Source organism: Physella acuta, unplaced genomic scaffold (assembly GCF_028476545.2).
Source record: "Physella acuta isolate Inbredline_101_S28 unplaced genomic scaffold, ASM2847654v3 ptg000076l, whole genome shotgun sequence".
Classification (NCBI taxonomy): domain Eukaryota; kingdom Metazoa; phylum Mollusca; class Gastropoda; family Physidae; genus Physella; species Physella acuta.
Genome location: NW_026731596.1, coordinates 374,898 through 399,356, shown reverse-complemented (window position 1 = coordinate 399,356; position 24,459 = coordinate 374,898). Strand labels below are relative to the sequence as shown.

Below are 24,459 nucleotides of genomic sequence, written 5' to 3'. Positions count from 1 at the left end.
AACGCCAGAGACTTGATCGAACAGGAAGTTTTCACCAGCATTAGTGCAAGCATCAAATGAAGTCGCGATAGACAATGCCAAGCAAAAAAAAAAAAAATAGGAGAAAATCTCACCAAACGCTGCATGTACGTAAATGTTAAATAAAACATTGTTTGCCTTTCAAGTTGATAAATCAACAGACGTGAGTTCGTGTTCGCAGTTGCTGGTCTGTGTCTATATTCATGCGGGCTATAGCAAAGAAGAGTTGCTCTTTTGTGAAGATAGCATGGAGAAAATAAATACCTTTTTTGAAATTGGATGATTAAAATGGGTTAGAACGGCTATGGGGGTTTGTACGGATGGTGCGCCATCTATGTTTAGCTCAAAATCGGGCTTTCAGAAAACAGAAAAGATTTAGCTCCCTAACCACTGCACTAACCAATCGACATCAAGAGTCCATTGCTAGTATAAGTCGTAAATTATATAAAATCTGGAGCCTTCAAAAAACTGAGCAAAAGCATTAATATAGATCACGAGGTTCTGCTCTTCTACACTACAGTACGCTGGCTGTCAAACGAAATGTTGTAAATTGTGTTTTTTAATTGAAATCTGAAATCAAATTGTTCTTGGAAGTGCAAAGGAAACAAGACTTTTTGGTATACTTAAAACGACATAGAGTGGTTGGAGAGAGTATCATACCTAGCAGATGTGTTCGAACATCAAGATAAGCTTAAACTGAAGCTTCAGGGAAAATGAACGAATATTACAATTTTCCATGATAATCTCGGGGCATTTTTATCAAAGCTGCAAAATCGGTAAGAAAATAATTCTTGGAAATATTGTAAATTTGAGAAACTCTGCGGTGTGGTAGATGAATCTGATTGTGAGATAATTAAAATTTTGAAAGAAGCGATTTCTGGGCATCTTGAATCTCTGAAAACGAACTGCATCGCTATTTCTCTGAGCTGAAAAAAGAAGAATATGTATTTACGCATTACCCATTCTCTTCTTCCCTTGATGTTGCCAGCATTCCCGATGAATTACAAGATTAATTCTTTGATTTGCAGAATGATTCCGAGTAAGATGAAAAACTGCAGACACAATTTTGGTTTAGTATTCACCATTCATACCCAAACGTAAAATTGATTGACTTTTTGAGAATATATTTTCAACACTATTCTTCGATTAAAAACAAAATTAAAATAATTATAATGACATAGGTTGGCGTTAACAAAAAAAATTTTTAATTAAAAACTTAACCACGAAGGTTTAGTGAATAGTATGCAATTTTACTCATGCTATTAAAATAGTTATCAAGAGTTGTTCATATTGAAGGTCTACTAGAAAATCTTATTTTATTGCTTATTAATTTCTATACTAATTTTTAATTCTATGGGGGTCGCGGGTCACTTACTTTTTATAAAAGGGGGTCGCCACTCGAAAAAGGTTGGGAACCACTGTTCTAGTCAATTAGTTTTTCATGACTAATAAAATATTTAATTGTTTTGAAAATAAGATATTATTGAGTTGTTATTGGAAAGGAATATACATGTTAACGAAATCGCTTTGATAAAAGCAGTGTTTCTTCCATACTTTTTCTCTGGGGGGGGGGGGGGGGGGTTGATATTTGGGGGGGGGACGGGGGACGACGACGACTAAATTTCCGGGGAGGTGAGGGCTGGCAGACGCTGGTAAAATATATATTATCTATATAAATTCCATTTCGTTCGGGTGGGTAGGGGGGGGGGGGGATTTTTTCGGGGGGGGGGGCGGCAAAGAGATGTCTGGAAGAAACTCTGTATAGAAGTAGGTCAAAATTTAAGTACACCCACCCTCAGACCGACGTCACAGTGACCTGAGTTTAACCGTGTAAAAATAAATGTATCAGCAGACACTACTAGCGAGTAATTAATTAGTAGCAGATCTAGATCTAGTATCTTAAAATAAGAGCCTTACATTCGTGTTGATGAGCCTACTAGCACAGTTTAATTGTTAGGTCTACAAAAGTAAGAGCATCGAATCCGTGTTTTTAAGGAACCCGTCAAGTCGGGGGTGAAGGAAAAAAAGTGTAACAAACTAAGTCACGGGTCAGCACCGCCCCAGTGATAAGAAACCCAGTGACGATTCAAAGCTGGAAAAGGCTGGCAATGTCCCCCGCTAGTCGTTCAGCGTTCAATCCGCGGCCCAGTCAGGAAGTGTAACAATGACGTAGCACGCAGCGGTTTGTATAAAACATTGATCGGGTTAGTGAGCAGACATAAGACGATACTAAAGGAAGGAGTGGGTTTGTTGGAGAAGAAAAAAGTAAAATACCGCAGTAAACACAGGCAGTGACATTTCACGACGGATGTTAATTAATTAAGTTGATATCCTAATAAAGAAAAAACAACAACCAAGGACTTGGCCTATAAAAGAAAGCATGCACTTTTGAGTGGTCAGCCAAGGTAAGTAGTAAGTAGTAGTGGTCACTTGTGTCCGTTTTTATTTTTTTAAACATATTTTCTCTACACCATTAGGCATTATTGTTTACTTGTTTATACTATACTACTTGCATTCTTTTAAACTTCGTTTGAAGCATATTATTAAATTATGTACCAATATGTACTGTCAATTCTTCTGTCAATGTCAACATTCTTGAACAGCATTTTCATTATAGCGTCTAGTTATTATACAGCATGTTAAGTAACCACAAAGCTTATTATCTCTACTATAGATATACTTATTACTATTCCTTTAAACTTATGGAGTCATGTAACTAGTAGGCTAAAGTAAAGAACTTAGCTCACAGTCTGTATGCTATTTCTATTGAAATTCAAATCAAACTTGAGATTATGCTACTGTTTACTGATACAGCCTTTTCGTTTAAGGGGTCATCCATAAATGACGTCACACTCGTAGGGGGGAGGGGGGGTCCGTAATTTTGTGACGATGTGTGATGAGGGGGAGGGGGGGGTCAGATGTTGCGACGTCACATTTTTGCATTATAAAAAAGCAATGTTTCAAAACGAATTTTAGACGTTATTTCGCGTTTTAGATAACTGTTTTAATAAATTGTAATAGTTTAGACAAGATTTTGGAAAAATATCGATGTTTTTAAAAAATTCAACTGCAATTTTGAGGGGGGTTGTAGGTTGAGGTGTGACGTCATTTTAGGGGGGGGGGGTCTGGCTTTTTGTGACGACGTGTGACGGAGGGGAGGGGGGGAGGTAAAAATCGTCAAAAAAAGCGTGACGTCATTTATGGATGACCCCTAAAGGCAGTTTTTGTATTAGAATATAAGCATTTTAGTGCTTAGATCTATGCGTTAAACCAAATGCATGTAATAAACAAAGTAATTAATATAAGTGTTCAGAAGATCTAAAAAAAATATGGCCATTATTCGCATCCTGTCACGATGTTTATCAATGGAACAAATTCTGAGAATTGAAACGTAGAAGTTGTGTGGTTCACAAGGTCGCTATCAACATTAGGACGTGCTGATAATTAATGTCTCGCGTTAATTACCTGTTTGGTCATTTGGTAGGGTGCAGTGCAGGTATATCAACATTAGGACGTGTTTTGGGTAAAAAAAAAAACAACTTTAAACTTGATCATTAACGTTTTCTGATCAAAAACATTTTTTTGGGGAAAAAATAATCGCAAGATTGTTCCGGAGTATAAAAGAGTAAAACAATTCACAATTACAGGATTAGAGTTGAGAGCAGTTGATTGCTAATCAGTAAATCAATTCTTTTTAGCTAGCATGTGATCTAGCTAGCTGTTATCTAGCATAAATTACAATTGTTTGATTACAATACACCCATTGTTGTCAGACTGCTTCGAAAACTTCCTCAATAAGTTACGTTTTGTGTCAGTAACAATTTAAATTTTTAATGGACAAAAATGTTTAGGAGTTATCTATCCATTTCTGGTTTTTGTTACACTTTTTGACTCGACCACATTACGGACACTGACCAATAACACACAACAGGCCAACACTTTGTTGACCCGAGGTCAGACATGCGTGGTTCATTGTAGGTCAGACAGGACCGTTTCAATGGAATAATTTCAGCATTGTGCTCATTTCTATTTAGTGACCAACATGTTTACCAAAAATGTGATATTTTTTTTCATTTATAATGCACGTGAAGACTGTTGGTGACATTGACTGACGACGTCTGTCATTCGGTCAAACCATCTGGATTATCTACACAACAGTTCTAGATTATCTACACAACAGTTCTGGATTATCTACACATCCTACTGTGGTTGGACCTTCTACTACAAGTTCTAGCGGTTGATCCTTAAGCCCTCTGTGTATTTAAAAGGGAAAGGTTTGTAAATAACTTAATGGATCTTCCAGACTTTGGTAGGGGGGGGGGCTAAAATTTCCGTTGAGTGGACACTGTTAAAAGTGTATATTTTCTATATAAATTCCATTTCGTTAGGGGGTTTGCGGTACTTTCTTCCCCCAAGCGATGCATGAAAGAAACTCTGCACATACTTCAGATCTTTTCACCCAACACTGCGGTCTTTATTGGCCGTTGGTTTTTACAAACTTTTGTTTCGGTTACAATGTCGGTTTGTCTATTTGTTTGTTTGAGTGAGTAGACTTACAACTAAGTATATTTTTAGTGCGTTTAAGCCCGCTAATATAAATGTTTTTATAGATGGTTTGTTTCCTTTTTATAGGCTACCGATCACTGAAACAATGGGATAGTTTTTTTAATGGGAAATGGGGTTAGATTTCTCTCATATATATATGGGGAAACATTACTTATTATCTGCCCATTAATACTCCATACAGCTTAATGTCTTCTATAATATTGATAATCAAAGTCACGTGATATTCTTCGATCTAACTAAGCACGCGCCGTAGTTTATAAATAGACCTATAATTTAGGCGTCTGTTAATTTAATTAACCATCGATAACGCTAGTGGCTTAAAGTTTATATATAGACGCGGGCTATAACGAGTTCAGTGAGAAGGTTGGACATACCAGCTCGACCTTGTCTCATTAACTGGACCTAGTCTCACTTCAACTGGACCTTGACTCACTTCAACTGGACCTTGGTCTCACTTCAACTGGACCTTGACTCACTTCAACTGGACCTTGCCTCACTTCAAATGGACCTTTTCTCACTTCAACTGGACCTTGTCTCACTAACTGGACTTGGTCTCAATTCAAATGGACCTTGTCTCACTTAAACTGGACCTTGTCTCACTTCAATTGGACCTTGTCTCACTTCAACTGGACCTTGACTCACTAAGTGGACCTTGTCTTACTTCAACTGGACCTAGTCTCACTTCAACTGGACCTTGTCTCACTTCAACTGGACCTTGCCTCACTTCAACTGGACCTTGTCTCACTTCAACTGGACCTTGTCTCACTTCAACTGGACCTTGTCTCACTTCAACTGGACCTTGCCTCACTTCAACTGGACCTTGTCTCACTTCAACTGGACCTTGTCTCACTTCAACTGGACCTTGACTCACTAAGTGGACCTTGTCTCACTAAGTGGACCTTGTCTTACTTCAACTGGACCGTGTCTCACTTCAACTGGACCTTGCCTCACTTCAACTGGACCTTGTCTCACTTCAACTGGACCTTGACTCACTAAGTGGACCTTGTCTCACTTCAACTGGACCTTGTCTCACTTCAACTGGACCTTGACTCACTAAGTGGACCTTGTCTCACTTCAACTGGACCTTGTCTCACTTCAACTGGACCTTGACTCACTAAGTGGACCTTGTCTTACTTCAACTGGACCTTGTCTCACTTCAACTGGACCTTGCCCTAACTGGACTATATTTTTGAAAAGCAAGCTTGAGTTCAGTTCCTGTCTCAATTGTGTAATTTATATCGCGTTTAAAATTAACTTTTTAATGTCGTGTGTGAAAGTGACGGCCTAACCCCACCTTACCAGCACCCAAACAGCAAGGATAGTCTAAGGCTTTTTACCGCAAGCTCCCGCCACATTTCGTGTTGTGCCAGACCAGATTTAGATGATTAGTTAAAACATTCATTCTTCTGAAATACTCTGACATTTATTTATCTGTAATGTTTTAACCCATTAGCGACTGTCCCGTTGTCCTCAGTCATTCGGCTATTCTAATATCCACAGCCATTATCCATTACCCACTGCTATTGTCAAATTGTCCACATCCATTACCTACATCTACTGGCCTATATATCTGCCTTTACTCAACCAGAAAAAAATAAAAGGTATTTAATCAGTATAACTATGTCTAAACACAGCCTACTAATTTCCTCTTTGATCGGCGACCAGGGTAGTTACCCCCCCCCCCAACACACACACACATGGTACAGGTAGACCAGACTGCCACTGCGTCATTATGACAGGGTAGACTAGACAGTGGGTGCCATGATACTACCCCATAGACTGGGTAGACTAGATAGTGATGGGGGGGGGGCATGATACTACCCCATATACTGGGCAGAGGCCATGATACTACTAGTCCATTGATGTAGGGACCCAGTCTAGTCCATTGATGTGGGGACCCCGTCTGGTCCATTGATGTGGGGACCCCGTCTAGTCCATTGATGTAGGGACCCCGTCTGGTCCATTGATGTGGGGACCCCGTCTAGTCCATTGATGTGGGGACCCCGTCTGGTCCATTGATGTGGGGACCCCGTCTAGTCCATTGATGTAGGGACCCCGTCTAGTCCATTGATGTAGGGACCCCGTCTAGTCCATTGATGTAGGGACCCGGTCTAGTCCATTGATGTAGGGACCCCGTCTAGTCCATTGATGTAGGGACCCGGTCTAGTCCATTGATGTAGGGACCTTGTCTAGTCCATTGATGTAGGGACCCCGTCTAGTCCATTGATGTAGGGACCTTGTCTAGTCCATTGATGTAGGGACCTTGTCTAGTCCATTGATGTAGGGACCCCGTCTAGTCCATTGATGTAGGGACCCCGTCTAGTCCATTGATGTAGGGACCCGGTCTAGTCCATTGATGTAGGGACCTTGTCTAGTCCATTGATGTAGGGACCTTGTCTAGTCCATTGATGTAGGGACCTTGTCTAGTCCATTGATGTAGGGACCCCGTCTGGTCCATTGATGTGGGGACCCCGTCTAGTCCATTGATGTAGGGACCCGGTCTAGTCCATTGATGTAGGGACCCCGTCTTGTCCATTGATGTGGGGACCCCGTCTTGTCCATTGATGTGGGGACCCCGTCTAGTCCATTGATGTAGGGACCCGGTCTAGTCCATTGATGTAGGGACCCCGGTCTAGTCCATTGATGTAGGGACCTTGTCTAGTCCATTGATGTAGGGACCCCGTCTAGTCCATTGATGTAGGGACCCCGGTCTAGTCCATTGATGTAGGGACCCCGGTCTAGTCCATTGATCTAGGGACCTTGTCTAGTCCATTGATGTAGGGACCCCGGTCTAGTCCATTGATGTAGGGACCTTGTCTAGTCCATTGATGTAGGGACCCCGTCTAGTCCATTGATGTAGGGACCTTGTCTAGTCCATTGATGTAGGGACCTTGTCTAGTCCATTGATGTAGGAACCCCGTCTAGTCCATTGATGTAGGGACCCCGTCTAGTCCATTGATGTGGGGACCCCGTCTGGTCCATTGATGTGGGGACCTTGTCTAGTCCATTGATGTAGGGACCTTGTCTAGTCCATTGATGTAGGGACCTTGTCTAGTCCATTGATGTAGGGACCTTGTCTAGTCCATTGATGTAGGGACCTTGTCTAGTCCATTGATGTAGGGACCCCGTCTTGTCCATTGATGTAGGGACCCCGTCTAGTCCATTGATGTAGGGACCCCGTCTAGTCCATTGATGTGGGGACCCCGTCTGGTCCATTGATGTGGGGACCTTGTCTAGTCCATTGATGTAGGGACCTTGTCTAGTCCATTGATGTAGGGACCTTGTCTAGTCCATTGATGTAGGGACCTTGTCTAGTCCATTGATGTAGGGACCTTGTCTAGTCCATTGATGTAGGGACCTTGTCTAGTCCATTGATGTAGGGACCCCGTCTTGTCCATTGATGTAGGGACCCCGTCTAGTCCATTGATGTAGGGACCTTGTCTAGTCCATTGATGTAGGGACCTTGTCTAGTCCATTGATGTAGGGACCTTGTCTAGTCCATTGATGTAGGGACCTTGTCTAGTCCATTGATGTAGGGACCCCGTCTTGTCCATTGATGTAGGGACCCGGTCTAGTCCATTGATGTAGGGACCCCGTCTAGTCCATTGATGTAGGGACCCGGTCTAGTCCATTGATGTAGGGACCTTGTCTAGTCCATTGATGTAGGGACCTTGTCTAGTCCATTGATGTAGGGATCCCGTCTAGTCCATTCATTGATGTAGGGACCCCGTCTAGTCCATTGATGTAGGGATCCCGTCTAGTCCATTGATGTAGGGACCCCGTCTAGTCCATTGATGTAGGGACCTTGTCTAGTCCATTGATGTAGGGATCCCGTCTAGTCCATTGATATAGGGACCTTGTCTAGTCCATTGATGTAGGGATCCCGTCTAGTCCATTCATTGATGTAGGGACCTTGTCTAGTCCATTGATGTAGGGACCTTGTCTAGTCCATTGATGTAGGGACCTTGTCTAGTCCATTGATGTAGGGACCTTGTCTAGTCCATTGATGTAGGGACCTTGTCTAGTCCATTGATGTTGGGACCCGGTCTAGTCCATTGATGTAGGGACCTTGTCTAGTCCATTGATGTAGGGACCCGGTCTAGTCCATTGATGTAGGGACCCCGTCTAGTCCATTGATGTAGGGACCCCGTCTGGTCCATTGATGTAGGGATCCCGTCTAGTCCATCCATTGATGTAGGGACCCGGTCTAGTCCATTGATATAGGGACTCCGTCTAGTCCATTGATATAGGGACCCCGTCTAGTCCATTGATGTAGGGACCCGGTCTAGTCCATTGATGTAGGAACTCCGTCTAGTCCATTGATGTAGGAACTCCGTCTAGTCCATTGATGTAGGAACTCCGTCTAGTCCATTGATGTAGGGACCCCGTCTAGTCCATTGATGTAGGGACCCGGTCTAGTCCATTGATGTAGGGACCTTGTCTAGTCCATTGATGTAGGGACCTTGTCTAGTCCATTGATGTAGGAACTCCGTCTAGTCCATTGATGTAGGGACCCCGTCTAGTCCATTGATGTAGGGACCCGGTCTAGTCCATTGATGTAGGGACCTTGTCTAGTCCATTGATGTAGGGACCCCGTCTAGTCCATTGATGTAGGGACCTTGTCTAGTCCATTGATGTAGGGACCTTGTCTAGTCCATTGATGTAGGGACCCCGTCTAGTCCATTGATGTAGGGACCCCGTCTAGTCCATTGATGTAGGGACCCGGTCTAGTCCATTGATGTAGGGACCTTGTCTAGTCCATTGATGTAGGGACCCCGTCTAGTCCATTGATGTAGGGACCTTGTCTAGTCCATTGATGTAGGGACCTTGTCTAGTCCATTGATGTGGGGACCCCGTCTGGTCCATTGATGTAGGGACCCCGTCTAGTCCATTGATGTAGGAACTCCGTCTAGTCCATTGATGTAGGAACTCCGTCTAGTCCATTGATGTAGGAACTCCGTCTAGTCCATTGATGTAAGGACCCCGTCAAATAAGTCCCGCTAGCTGGAGACAACAGCCCATCTTGGAAAGGAAACTCCAAAATGAAACAGTTGCTTCCTTGCAGATTGTTCTTGTGTAAAATAATCCAGAGAGAAAATCCGGCAGTCAGAGAGCCTTCCAATCACGTTTTATAACATACCTTGCTATATATTTACAGCCGTGGCAGTGGTTCCAGCACGAATACCCCCACCCTGTCACTTACCCCTCGCCTTATCACCTTACCCCTCGCCTTATCACCCTACCCCTCGCCTTATCACCCTACCCCTCGCCTTATCACCCTACCCCTACCCTCGCCTTATCACCCCCTCGCCTTATCACCCCACCCCCTCGCCTTATCACCCTAGCCCGCTACCGTTTCCACCCCCACCCCGTCACGTTACAGTTAACTCACATAAAAAAACACACCCCACACTTCTAGATCTGGTTTAAGTTTGTCACACCTCTATTTATAGCTCTCTGGGGTGAACTTGAGAGACAGGTCAAGGTGATTTTTGTTTTATGTCATAGAACTTGCGAGAATCTTCGAATGGTCTGTACGAACAATAATAAGGGAGAGTTTGTGTTATATAAAAACGTTAATCTTCCGTGACATGAATTCAGTGTTTAAATTTTCCCGTGTGATCTACTTCATATTGCCCTCCTCTTTTGTCTGAATAGTGGCAGACTCACAACTTGTTAGGACTTGACATCAGACGACCTTTCACCTGCGAATGCCCTCGTTTTGACAACACGTGTACTCAACGTCTGCGCCTGTCGAGTGTTCTAGAGCAGGGGTCGGAAGAGCCAAAAGTTACAATTTTAAAAATCTCCCTGGTTTTAAAGAGCCACTAACATTTTTTATTAAAATATTTTATTTTTTGATTATAAGATTATTAGTATTTGTGCAAGGAGCTGGAGAGCCGCATCTTGATATCAAAAGAGCCGCATGCGGCTCGCGAGCCGCAGGTTGCTGACCCCTATTCTAGGGGGCAACGGCCACGATTTTTAACATCGTGTATAACACATGTGACGTAATATTGTCGGGTATAACACATGTGACTTAATATTGTCGTGTGAAACCGGGTTGGGAGAGGAGGGGGTGTCCTAAAACAGACTAAAAGTGAATATTTCAATATAGATTCTATTTCGTTCCTCCCACACACGGGAGACAACCGAAAAAATACATCATTAATTTATTGAGCTTCTAACCGCATCAAGGGAGACAATAGGTTTATTGTATACTGTGAGTAGGTTTGCCTGGTTGTGGGTAGGTTTGCCTGGTTGTGAGTAGGTTTGCCTGGTAGATGGCAGGTTTGCCTGGTTGTGGGTAGGTTTGCCTGGTTCTGGGTAGGTTTGCCTGGTTATGAGTAGCTTTGTGTGGTTTTAGGTTGGGTTGTTTGCGTTCGAGTAGGTTTGGCTGATGGAAGATAGTTTTGTCTGGTTGTGAGTAGGTTTATCTGATTGAGAGTAGGTTTGTGTACTTTTAGGTAGGTTTGTCTGCGTGTGTGTAGGTTTGACTGAGTGTGAGTAGGTTTGTCTGGTTTTGAGAAGGTTTGCCTGATGAAAGGTAGGTTTGTCTGGTTGAGGATAGATTTGTCTGATTCCCGTTATTAACTTATTAAAGTAGCCTGCCTGAATTAGCATAAATGACAAACAAGATAGCATTAAAATTGGCTTAGCTCTATGCCTGTCCTATTGATCTTCGGAGCTTTGCCCTGTCGTATTATTCTTTGATATTTTGATATTTAAGCCTTAATTATCATGCATGACAAATTTTTTCTAATACTAGATTTTTTTTTCAGACGTGTAGCATACCACACTGTGTTTATATATATATATATATATATATATATATATATATATATATATATATATATATATATATATATATATATATATATATATATATATATATATATATATATATATATATTTATATATGCCAATGTTTTCATTTTATTGATACAAATTGAATTATTAGAGAAATTATTTTCTCCACATGATTCTCAATGTACTCTATCTAAAAGTTTCAGCACATTTTTCTTTTATTACAGTAGAGCCAGAACTCAAGAAGTGTCAACCAGAGTGGCAGATATTTTCACTTGTAACACTAGGTGTACACACAAACAATGACAAAGGAAGAAACTGTTATCAGTGACATGCCCAATGGTCAAACAGAGCCATTAGAAAATGGACATAGTAAAACAAATGGCACAACGTCAGCAAATGGGGCGAGCCATCATCAGACTAATGAAGGCAAAGATGTCGAGGACATAGAAGAGGAAGAGACAACGTCTGGCTGTTGTGGGAAAAGTAAACCAGCTAAAAAATCTGAAGCGGTTGGGGTCTTAGAGCTGGTAGGTTAATCTAAAAGTTATTTACTTGATACATGGTTATACCAACATCTGTACACATTGTCACCTCATAATATAACAATTCCTCAAATATCCATGTTTATTTATTTCATATACATATGTTTTTAAATTATACATTTATATATCCTATTTTTTTAATAGTTTCAGTTTGCAACCTGCTTTGACATAATTCTGATGGTCATTGGCACTATAGGAGCTGTAGGCCAAGGGGTGACAATCCCCCTCAACATCGCTATCTTTGGTGAAGTTATTGACGTCTTTCTCCCAGATTACAGCAACAGGTTGTTATATAAAAACATTCAATTTAAAACTGTTTTATTAATTTATTAATAAAATGTAAGAATCACAGTACTTCTACTTTTGGAAGTAAAAGTTATCATTTTATTTTCTGTAATACTCCTACTCAGAATTATTACAAGCTATATGAATGCTTTTAATAGCTCTGCTACATAAAGTGCATAATGTTTTGTTTTGGGTTTGAAAGCTCCACTGATTCTAAAACCATTGGTACTAAATTAAATGAGCCGTTGAGCTGTTATCTGAACATGAGACCTACTGTGTAGAGTTACAGCCTACATTTATACATTTTATTTGTAGGGTAGTTGATTTACTCTGACCATATGTAAGCAAGATGTTAACTGTAGGGCTGGAAGCGCTCCTTTACCCTGTCTCCAAGCACCCATAAAATAATCTGATCTACCCCTTTGTAATTATCCTAAATAAAATGGATGAAACTTTAATCAGTGACATAAAGGAAACAGAAAAAAAAATCTCAAAGAAGAAAATTAAAAATTAAATAATCTTTATGCCCACAGCACCACAAACTCAACAGATCATGAACCTTTACAGGAAAAAGTTCTGCCGTATATTTACTACTTTATCGGCATTGGTGTTGGCTCTTTTATATGCAGCTTTTTTGCTATCAGTTGTTGGACATGGGCGGCAGAAAGACAGGTATTTTGTTTAAGAATCGTTCATATTTAGGTTCATAGTACTATGTCTAAGTACAATTAAACATCTACAAATATTGAAGTCTTTCCTGCATAGCAAAATTTAATAAAGTCTAAAAAATGTTTGCTTATTCTAACGGTCTCATATATCCAGGTTAGCACAATGAGAAAAAAGTTTTTTCATTCTGTCATGAGACAAGAGATTGGCTGGTTTGATGTACATGAGGCAGGGGAGATAAGCTCAAGATTTTCAGAGTAAGCTCCCTTTATTTACTCCACTCAGGAAAATTCAGCACACATAGCAGAAGTAGTTTCATAGAAAGCTGGTTAGGAATTTATAAGTTTTTTCATATTTTCTTAAATTGATTTTAAAAATTGTTTCAATTTTTGTTTGCCTAAAAAATATTGTAAAAGACACATTAATTTTAGCCTAGATATAATTTTATTATCTGTGTATATGAGTCTTTTGACAAAAATCTATTAATCTGTAAATTTTAATTCTCATAATGGACAAAATATGTTTTATATTTTAGGAATGTGAATAAAATAATTTATCTATTTTAGTATAATAATGGATTTATTCTAGGGAAGTGAATAAAATATTTTATGTGTTCTAGGGATGTGAATAAAATATTTTATCTATTCTAGGGATGTGAATAAAATATTTTATCTGTTCTAGGGATGTGAATAAAATATTTTATCTGTTCTAGGGATGTGAATAAAATATTTTATCTATTCTAGGGATGTGAATAAAATATTTGATCTGTTCTAGGGATGTGAATAAAATAGCTGAAGGGATGGGAGATAAAATGGCTGTGTTCCTGCAGTGGGTGTCTACATGGGCAGCGGCCTATGTCATGGCCTTCACAAGATCCTGGAAGCTGACATTAGTTGTTGCCATATTCAGCCCTCTTCTGGCACTGGCTGGGGCTTTGATTGTCAGGGTAAGTAGGTTTTTATTGGCCAGCTCTTGGTAAATAGATTTTTATTGGCCATATCTTGGTAAATAGGTTTTTATTGGCCATTGCTTGGTAAATAGATTTTTTTGGCCATCATAGGGTGAATAGGTTTTCATTGGCCATCACTTGTTAAATAGATTTTTATTGGCCATCACTCGGTAAAAAGTTTTTTTTGGCCATCTTAGGGTGAATAGGTTTTCATTGGCCATCACTTGGTAAATAGATTTTTATTGGCCGGCCATCTTAGGTTAAATAGATTTTTATCGACCATGGGATGGTAAATACTCTGGTAGTCTGGCACTAATAAAGAGCTAACAAAAATCTTGCCAAAACAGGTGATGAGAAAGATGGCCAGCAAGGAAACAGCTGCATACGCCAAGGCTGGGGCCATAGCAGAGCAGGCCCTGAGGTCAATACGGACTGTTCAAGCCTTTCAAGGTCAAGAGAAAGAAGTGACCAAGTAAGTTAAGAAGTACCAATTTTTTTATTTCTTGCAATTTTTTTTTAACAACTAGAACTGCTCCTAAACATGTCGATTTTGACACCATTATTGCCAGGTACCAAGAAAACTTGGATACAGCTGTTGTCGTGGCAACAAAGAAAGGTTTTGCTCTAGGTATCGGAAACTCTCTTTTGTGGTTTCTGCTTTTCCTGATGTTTGCTGGGGTCATGTGGTTTGGAATTTACCTGGTTCAAGAGGACGATCTACTGGCTGGAAGAATTTTACCTGTAAGTTTACCTTCTAAATTCACATTTCATCTGCAGCTTTGAAGGATAAATAATGCAATTTGATTATTTGTTTTATCAGTTTTATTGGATTTTTAAAAAAAATGTTAAAACCTTTTATTTTGCTTAAATAAAGTTTGTTAAAAAATTAAAAATCCATTGCTAATAAAAATTTTAAAAAATTAATTGCACTTGCAGGTTTTCTTTGGTGTGATGATTGGCTCAACTGCTCTTGGCAATGCCTTCAACAATCTTGAAAGCTTTTCAAATGCCCGGGGTGCCGCCTCTAAAATTTTTGTCATTATTTCTATGGAGCCAAAAATTGACTCTTTCTCTGAAATGGGGCTTAAGCTTTCATCTTTAGCTGGCAACATTGAATTTAAAGATATTCGGTTTGCCTACCCTGCTAGGCCTGAAGCTGTGGTAAGAATATTTCAATGTGGTTTTAGAGGCTAAAATATGTAATCCATGAAAAAGTTTTTGTGTAAAATTTGTTAATGCTTTCTATTACAAAACAAGTTTTATTTTCATTTATCTGTGCAAATATTGTATTTCAATAAAAAATATAACTTTTTTTTAACACAGGTTCTTAAGAAATTAAACTTGACCATTAATGCTGGTCAACATGTAGCCTTTGTTGGCCCTAGTGGGTGTGGCAAATCTACCTCAGTCCAGCTGATTCAAAGGTTCTATGATCCTCTAGAGGGCGCTGTAAGTATACAACTGTAGGGCCTACTATTACATTCTTTCAAGCACCAATCACATTTGTTTTGTTTATTTTTAATTTTGGTTGGCAGAAGGCTAAATATACAAATATTAAAATTTTAAAACTTTACACCTACACTAACAAACCACCTCAAAAATCAACTCAATTTGTTTTTAAGGTGTTGGTTGATGGAAATGATGTAAAAGAATTGAATTTAAAATGGCTTCGTTCAAATATTGGAGTGGTTAGCCAGGAGCCATCTTTGTTTGATGCCTCCATTGAGGAGAACATAAGATTTGGCAGGATGGATGCGACAGAACATGACATTCATCAAGCAGCCAAAGAGGCAAATGCTCATGATTTTATCATGTTACTTCCTGAGGTACTTTTTTTCTTGGGTTTACTTTTCACTTTATTAAATATCACATTTTTTATGTAGGGTTACGCATTTTTTAAATTTATTAAGTGTTTTAAAAGGATTTTTTTTAAAATGTATTTAGGGCTACAATACTATAATTTTTAAAAAAAATGTATTTAGGGCTACAAAACTATGATTTTAAAAAAATGTATTTAGGGCTACAAAACTATAATTTAAAAAAAATGTATTTAGGGCTACAAAACTATAATTTTAAAAAAAATATGTATTTAGGGCTACAAAACATATGTTTTAAAAATGTATTTAGGGCTACAAAACTAATATTTTTATAAAATATGTATTTAGGGCTACAAAACTAATGTTTTAAAAATGTATTTAGGGCTACAAAACTAATATTTAAAAAAAATGTATTTAGGGCTACAAAACTAATGTTTTTAAAATGTATTTAGGGCTACAAAACTAATGTTTTAAAAATGTATTTAGGGCTACAAAACTAATGTTTTTAAAATGTATTTAGGGCTACAAAACTAATGTTTTTAAAATGTATTTAGGGCTACAAAACTAATGTTTTTAAAATGTATTTAGGGCTACAAAACTAATGTTTTAAAATGTATTTAGGGCTACAAAACTAATGTTTTTAAAATGTATTTAGGGCTACAAAACAAATGTTGGTGAGCGAGGAGCACAACTTAGTGGAGGACAGAAACAAAGAATTTCAATAGCCAGAGCACTGGTCAGGAATCCAAAGATACTTCTGCTCGATGAAGCCACGTCTGCTTTAGATCAAGAAAGTGAAGCTGTTGTTCAAAGCGCTCTGGAAAAGGTGACTTTTAGTTAATTTAACTTGATAAGCTAATTGGACAAATTGATGTATTTATGTAATATCCAAGCTCATTTATACTTTAAAATCACACTTACATTGTACTCAACCTTAGGCCCAGCATGGTAGGACAACAATTACCATAGCACATAGGCTGTCAACAGTAAAGAGAGCTGACAAAATTGTGGCCATCAGTAATGGAGAAGTTGTTGAGGAAGGGACACATGAAGAACTTATGAAAGCTCAGGGGCTTTATTATCAATTAGTTAAAATGCAGGTTGGTTCTCATTAATTAAAAGTAATAGGCATATTATTAAATATTTTAAACTGTTTTAAAAAACAATTAAAGATTATTTAAAGAATTTTCCAAGAAAATTTTAAAGAACATATGCATTAATGGTTGTAAATATCTTGTAAAACATAAAAATAATAAAACCAAATTACTCTTTTTTTTTCAGTCAAAATTTGACAAAGAATCAGAAATAGGTAAGATTTTAAAAATCTTTTTATGCTTAACTTTACAATGAACCAGTCTACTTTATGTTCATTGTCTTTGTGATTAGTTGTCTTAATCACTTTGGTTTCTCGCATCTGTGTACTATGTTTACAATTGAAGCGTAGATTACTATGACTACATTTGTGAATCTATTATCATTTTAGTATAATCAAATTTCAATTTATTTTTTTACATGTAATTCTGTTAGTAGTAGTTTTGCCTGAAGTACTTTGAATTTTGTTTATCATAATTACAATAGTAAGTTTTACAAAACCGCCTTAGAAGGGTCAAAAGTTCTAACTTGGATGTGTGGTGAGTGGGTCATTAGTGGCTGGTACAATGGGAGTGAAAAAATCTTATTTAGTGCATTATTTTGAAATCTGCCTGGAATTACAATAGTGTTTTAGTTGACTATGTCTATAAAGAGAGAGGGCGGGCCTCAACAGTTTTTACAATATTATTAAATAAATTTAAATAAAGAAATGTAATATTCTGAAAAAAATCTACAAAATCTGATCAACCAGTTCAAGTGGAAGAGGCAATCAGTCTTTTGTCAGTTAGGGTTAAGTCCCCTAGTCCCAAGGGTAAGTCTACATTTTCCAGGTTGCCATATTGGAGGATTTGGTTTTTTTTTGTTATATTTTATTTTCCCATTATTTTTATCATTTGCTTCAGGATGCAGATATGGCAGACATTTCATTTAAAGGGTTATATAAATGAGATGTTATTCTTTTTAAAGTGGTCATTTTTATGTATGAATTTTTTATTTTCAGTAAATTAAGGTTAAGGATTTTTTTAGCTAATATTACAAGTTTTATCAGAAAAGTTTGAAGTATGTGTAGGTTTTACTTTGTCATTGGTGTGAGGGGGGGGGGGGAGGACAGCATAAAATTACTAAATATAGTTTTTAAATGTGAAGTATTCTATTAGCAACTTTAATAGTTGGGAGTAAAACATAGCTATTTTTACACAGGTAAACTTTTTAAATCTGGAAATTTATGCTAATTTAGGTAAATTTATCTTAATTTATGTAAATTAATTGAACTGAAATTTTAAAAAAAAATTACTTACTGCATGGGTCTCATATGTTTGCATGTAAGTGCTGTTTTCTTGCACGAGTTATTTGGTAAAAAATAAAATGTCACGGCTAATTAGAAGAATCGAGAATAAATAGATTAGTGAAGTTTTTCATTGCATGACTGCTTTAGCTTTGAAATGGTTTTTATTGTTTATTTTCAAACTTTGTTACATTAAATATTTTTAATTTCAATATGAAAATTTAAAAAGTTCCTTAATAGTAAATAACTCCATTGTATTATGTATTATTTTGTCAATGTTTTGAAAGTACCAATTCAGTCATTTAACTAACATCAGTATATAGATCTAGTAGTATAGGTCTACTATTTTATCATGCAACTCTATTCTTTTTTAGATGTTAGGCCTACTATACTACGTAGAAGTAATTAATTAGATTTTTACAACCACTTTACTTAGAGAGATAACTCAGCTATAATGGTTGCATCAAATATCAAATTATTTTTTTTCTAGATGTTTCTGATGTAGAGATTGTTGAGGAAGCAGATGGTGATGGTGAGTTTGGTGAAGAAGAGCTTCTGAGATCATCATTCAAGAAAAAAATAAACAAACAAGACAGTGTCATTGAAAAAGAGATTAATCTAGTTGCCAGAAACAGCTTCAGAAAATCTAAGAAGAAATCCAAGAAAGGGAAAGATGAAGTAAGTGTTGTGTTAAGAAGTAGAAAAATACTTTGATATAAGAAAAAAAATGAGTTACATACACATTTTGTTTGATTTAATATTATGTTGCTAAATGTGAAATTTTCAAATGCAGAAATCTGGAGAGGATGAGATTGAAAGTATTGGCATGGCTAAAGTTATGCAGTTCAATGCACCTGAATGGCAGCTGATTGTCTTAGGGTGTATTGGATCTATCATCGCTGGGGGCATTCACCCTGCATTTTCATTTCTTCTCAGTGAATTTATCAAGGTAGGATTATATTCAATAAATTGTTTTTTAAAAAAATCATTTTAGCTAATGCTTTTTATAATAATAGAATTTGCTTTGCTTAAAACTTATAAAATTTTGTGTTTCAGGTTTTTGGAGTGAGAGATCATGCAGAGCAGTGGCGCCAAACCCATGTGTTGGCTGGCATTGTCATTGCTGCTGCCGTAGTCTCTGCTGTTGTCAGAATGTTGCAGGTAGGGTTTTATATTTTTAAAATAAATCTAGCTTTACTTATTAGTTTTAAATTGATTCTTTATAATGGTTAGCAAGAGAAAGCTAGCTTTATGTAACATTAGTTTATAGTTATTTTTCTCGATTAACATTTAACCACATTTTATTTATTGGTTATTTTGCTGTAGGTTTAGCATTATAAAAGAAGAAATATTAATGTAAAAATGTAATTTATTGCTACAGTATTAATATTCAATTCAATATATTTTTAAACATATTTTCTCAGGGCTATTGCTTTAGTAGATCTGGAGCTTTGCTAACAGCTCGTCTTCGTGGTCTGACCTTTGCTTCTATTATAAACCAAGTGAGTTTTTCTTTTCTTAATTGTCATTTTCTTATCTTTGTTAATTTGAAATCTTGATCAAGTATTTTTCCACACTAACTACTTTTTGTGTCAACATAAAAAAAAAATTATTAAAACAATAATTCTCTCCACTATTCGTGTTCAGGACATGGACTACTTTGACTTACCAAACAACCAGGTTGGAGCTCTAGCTACCAAACTTTCTGGAGATGCTGCAATGGTGCAGGGGGTAAGGAGAATGTTTTAATATATTGAAAAACATGAGTTGTGTAGATCATTTACATAAACATTTAACTATCAATATCATTATGTAAAAATTATTTCTGTCCCTATAAATGTACTAATTAATGGTGCTCATATTCTTCCAGGCAACAGGTTCAAAGATAGGCCAAATGCTTGAGGCAGCTTCAACCATTGTGTGTGCTCTTTGCATTGCTTTTATCTTTGGCTGGAAATTAGCCTTTGTAGTTTTGTCCTTCATGCCTCTGATGATTATTGGTGGGGTCATTCAGGGCAAAGTAATAGCTGGTGCTGCAAAGAAGGACAAAGTTCAGCTGCAACAAGCTGGCAAGGTTGGTGGCCAGATTTCTTTTGATTCTATTATTTGCTGACAGATTTCATTATTTTATTTTAATAGTTAACAAACCTTACGTCGTGTCTTTATTTATTACTAAAAATGTATCTGCTTCTTAACCCTTTGAACCCTGAGCTCCTGAACCCTGAACTCCTGAACCTAAAATCCCTATGTGTAATAACATTGAATTTAATTACATAATTTGATTCATTAGTTTTTTTCAATGATTGTGTGAATTTTTCATTTTGTGGTTTTCAGATCTGCTCAGAGGTTGTGGACAGTATTAGAACTGTTGTGTCTTTGGGGAGAGAAGATTACTTTGTGAGAACCTTTGATGCACTGATAGATTTCACTAGAGCGTAAGTATATGTCATACTTAAGTTAATTAAAATTTGTGTGTATTAATTGTAAAATTAACTTTACACACTAACATAATGTTACACTTACATTGTGTAAAATGTGGTTGATGGATTTGATGCAGCATTGTTAATACTTTCATCTAGTATAATACTAACACAGTTTGACCTGTATATTACAGATCAAGCAGAAAAATGTCTTTTGTGTATGGCATCACATATGGAGTTGGTAACTGCATAATTTTCTTTGCTTATGCTGTGGCTTTTTATTATGGCTCAGTCCTTGTCAATGATGGTGAAATGGAATTCTTTGAAGTATTTAGGTAGGAAGCTAAAAATTTGATTGGAGTTAAACTATTTTATTTTTCTTGCCCTTTTTAGACTTTATTTATCTTATTTTAAAAAAATATAAAAATTATTAATTTTCTAATAAATGATTATACAGAGTATTTGCTGCCATTATTTTTGGAGGGATGATGATAGGAAGACAGTCATCATTTGGTGCGGACTACACAAAAGCTAAAATAGCAGGTGCTCGCATCATTAGTATCATCAACAGAAAGCCAAAGATTGATGTCAGGGAGACAAGTGGGCAGAAAATTGTGAGTTTAAAAAGTTCAACATCTTCACTTTACTTGTTCAAACTCTTAAGTTTAAATTTGATAGTTTCAGTTAATTTTTTCTCACAGATTATAATTATCTAAAATCATGATTTTAAATATCTGTTTAATTCTGGCCTTTTTTTTACAACTAGTTTTAAAGACTGAAGTTAAAAATATGAACTAATGTCCAACCTGACTCTTGAGATAACAAAAATAATGTTTATTTTCCAGGCCAATTTCAGTGGGTGTCTGCAGCTAGAGAATGTCAACTACTTTTATCCAAGTCGACCCAACGCTACAGTTCTAAATGGTCTGAACCTGACCATTAATTATGGTGAGACCGTTGCTCTTGTTGGTGCTAGTGGCTGTGGGAAAAGTACCACCGCCCAACTGATTGAAAGGTTCTATGATGTTGTCCAAGGGGCACTGGTAAGATTTCAGAGTTGAACATTTATTTTATGATAATCTTTGGACTGTTATTTAAAGAATTACATTTTTAGTGTGTGTTTTTTTCAAGCTGTTATAAATAAATGCCAATTTTTTATCCTTCCTATCTAGCTGGTGGATGGGCATGATGTAAAAAATCTGAACTTGGCCTGGTACAGACAGCAACTTGGTATTGTATCCCAGGAGCCCACACTGTTTGACTGCAGTATCGCAGAGAATATTGCTTATGGGGACAACTCCAGGATTGTTCCCATGGCAGAGATCATAGAGGCAGCAAAGAAAGCAAACATTCACACTTTTATATCCAACCTGCCCCAGGTGAGCTCTTCACAGCTTAAAGTTTAAATTTGTACATTTTTAAATCAAAATGTTTATTTCAAGCCCTTGTAATTATGTAATTAAGAATCTTTGTTAACAAAACTCCATTTATCTAATTCAGGGTTATGACACAAATGTAGGGGAGAAAGGGGCACAACTGAGTGGTGGACAAAAACAGAGAATTGCAATTGCTAGAGCCCTTGTTAGAAACCCAAAAATACTTTTACTTGATGAGGCCACATCAGCTTTAGATTCAGAGAGTGAAAAGGTATGTAAAACAAAAATGTACCATGATACACTTAGGTCTAACTACATTGTTTGTGTTATTAAAATAAAATCCCACATTTTTGAAAACTAAAAATGATTTTTTATTACACTATCAAATGGAGTTAATTTTTAAAAAACATGTTTTCAAATAAAACAGGTAGTCCAAGATGCTTTAGACATTGCCAGCCGTGATAGAACTTGTGTAACAATCGCTCACCGTTTGTCCACAATTCAAAACGCCAATAAAATTGCTGTCTTCAGCAAAGGAAAAGTCATTGAAATTGGCAACCATCATCAGTTGTTTGCTGCCAAGGGAGCTTACTACAGATTGTTAATGGCCCAAAATAGGCCACACAAAACATCTTAAGGAATAACAACTCTCAACCTGACACGTTGACAGGAAAAAACTTTAAAAAATGGCAGACATGTTGTTTTGACCGTAATTGTTTCAAGTAAATTTGAGCTAATTGATTGCACAAAAGCAGATCAATATAAACAGTTATGAAAAGTAAAAAAATGCCTGAAAATTCATCTTCCCTGAAAAACAATCTGGCAAGTCACAGTAAGAACATTGAAACTCTCTGGATGACATTGTTTTATCTGGATTGAATTTGTCAAACTAACGATACTTATGTAGTTTAATAGCTGTTCAGACTTTGCCGACTAGTTGAACTCATGTTGTTAATGTTGAACAGATATTTTTATTATTGTATACTGAATCTCAAGTATATGGTTTCAAATGTATATGTATGTTATTTTTTTGAGAAAAGTGTACAGATTATTTATTTATTGACAACTTTGTGACTACTGTGATTGACTTTATTTGATGACTCTCTAATCTTTTGTCTCATTTCACAGGAATTTAATTTAACATTTGTTGTTGTTGGCCTGTTGCTTGCCATAGAAGCCACTAGATCATTGCAATCTAAATGTTTATCTATAGTTAAAAGCTGTGTATTGTCAGTGGGTATTAAATTACATTTATAACGGGTATTTCTAAATAACTCACTAGGTGAAACTAAGAGTAAAATGGACTCAACAAACACTAGCAATGCAACAGAAACTGATATTATTTCAAAATGTACCACCTCAAAGGTACAAACTGAAGAAGAAAAACTTGTAAATAAAGCTATATAGATCAAATAGTGATGCAATAAAGAAAAAAACAAGTAATAAATGTAGCTATATAGATCAAGTAGTGATGGAATAAAAGAACAACTAGTAAATGTAGCTATATAGATCAAATAGTGATGCAAAAAGTAATCTTGTAAATGTAGCTCAGCGGGGGCTTTTTTTCACATTGGCTGTTTAAATTAAAAACTACAAAATAATAACAGCATTTTAATAAAAAGAAATGGAGTAGTAAAAACATAGCATAAATATGCATTCAAAGATTTGGAATAAAGAAATAATATTACATTGCTATAATACAAAATGAGATACAATGAGAATATAATAGATGAATGAGAAATGTTGCAATGAGTCAGTTAAGGAGGTCATTAAATAATTGTTGTTTTAGTTTAGTTTTGAAAATTAAGAAATGTAGGTGTGTAGCTCAAGTAGTGATGTGTTCAAGTAAATGTGTGTGTATGTGTGTATATAGCTCAAGTACTGATACATTGAAAATGTTTTGGTGTTTTTCTAGCACCTGCCTAACTTTGTGTACACAAAAAAATGTTAAATCCATGATTATGTAAAAAGTATTCATGTACATTCCATAGAAACTTAAAGACAATGTTTAAATTATTATAACTTACTGTACATACATTTTTGTTACTAAATAAATATGTAAATTAATATTTAATTTCATGCTTGTTTCCAGAATGTTTTCCAATGTTTCCTAAAGGCCTGAATGTTTTTAAAAAATGTTTTCTTGAATGTTTCCTAAATGCTTTCTTGATTTATTTATTAATTTTTTAATGTTTCTTAGATGTTTTTGAATGTCTGAATTACTTGCTGCGGACTATTGTATTTTCTGTGTGAACGTCTGATTAAAATTAATATATTGTTTTAATTTGAGAAATCCAGTTTAACCAACAGATGTTAACAAAAATGTTAATAAAATTTATCATAAAAAACTGTTGGTTTCTATTGTGTTAGTTGACTTGTAATGTGGATTGCATCTCTGGTTGACCGAAAGAATAATTGCTAACTGTAGACTACATAAGCTTGTAGTTCAGGCTAACTGTAGACTACATAAGCTTGTGGTTCAGGCTAATTATAGACTACATAAGCTTGTAGTTCAGGCTAATTGTAGACTACATAAGCAGGCTAACTGTAGACTACATAAGCTTGTAGTTCAGGCTAACTGTAGACTACATAAGCAGGCTAACTGTAGACTACATAAGCTTGTAGTTCAGGCT

At 36.7% G+C, this 24,459-nt stretch overlaps 1 protein-coding gene across 1 annotated transcript; it reads left to right on the top strand.

The window, feature by feature from the left end:
- The first annotated feature begins 2,197 nt into the window (after positions 1 to 2,197).
- LOC131953579 (ATP-dependent translocase ABCB1) lies at positions 2,198 to 24,150 on the top strand. The gene is made up of 28 exons (XM_059316816.1): positions 2,198 to 2,423; positions 11,619 to 11,921; positions 12,081 to 12,220; positions 12,755 to 12,893; positions 13,044 to 13,144; positions 13,662 to 13,833; positions 14,184 to 14,308; positions 14,406 to 14,577; positions 14,773 to 14,997; positions 15,160 to 15,285; positions 15,459 to 15,662; positions 16,309 to 16,479; positions 16,592 to 16,753; positions 16,935 to 16,962; positions 17,497 to 17,556; positions 18,521 to 18,708; positions 18,824 to 18,979; positions 19,087 to 19,191; positions 19,455 to 19,532; positions 19,678 to 19,761; positions 19,901 to 20,104; positions 20,365 to 20,465; positions 20,645 to 20,785; positions 20,908 to 21,064; positions 21,296 to 21,493; positions 21,623 to 21,829; positions 21,951 to 22,097; positions 22,254 to 24,150. Exons 2-28 carry the CDS (start codon positions 11,694 to 11,696, stop codon positions 22,461 to 22,463), a joined length of 4,029 nt encoding a protein of 1,342 aa, XP_059172799.1. The 5' UTR covers positions 2,198 to 2,423; positions 11,619 to 11,693; the 3' UTR covers positions 22,464 to 24,150.
- Positions 24,151 to 24,459: the final 309 nt, after the last annotated feature.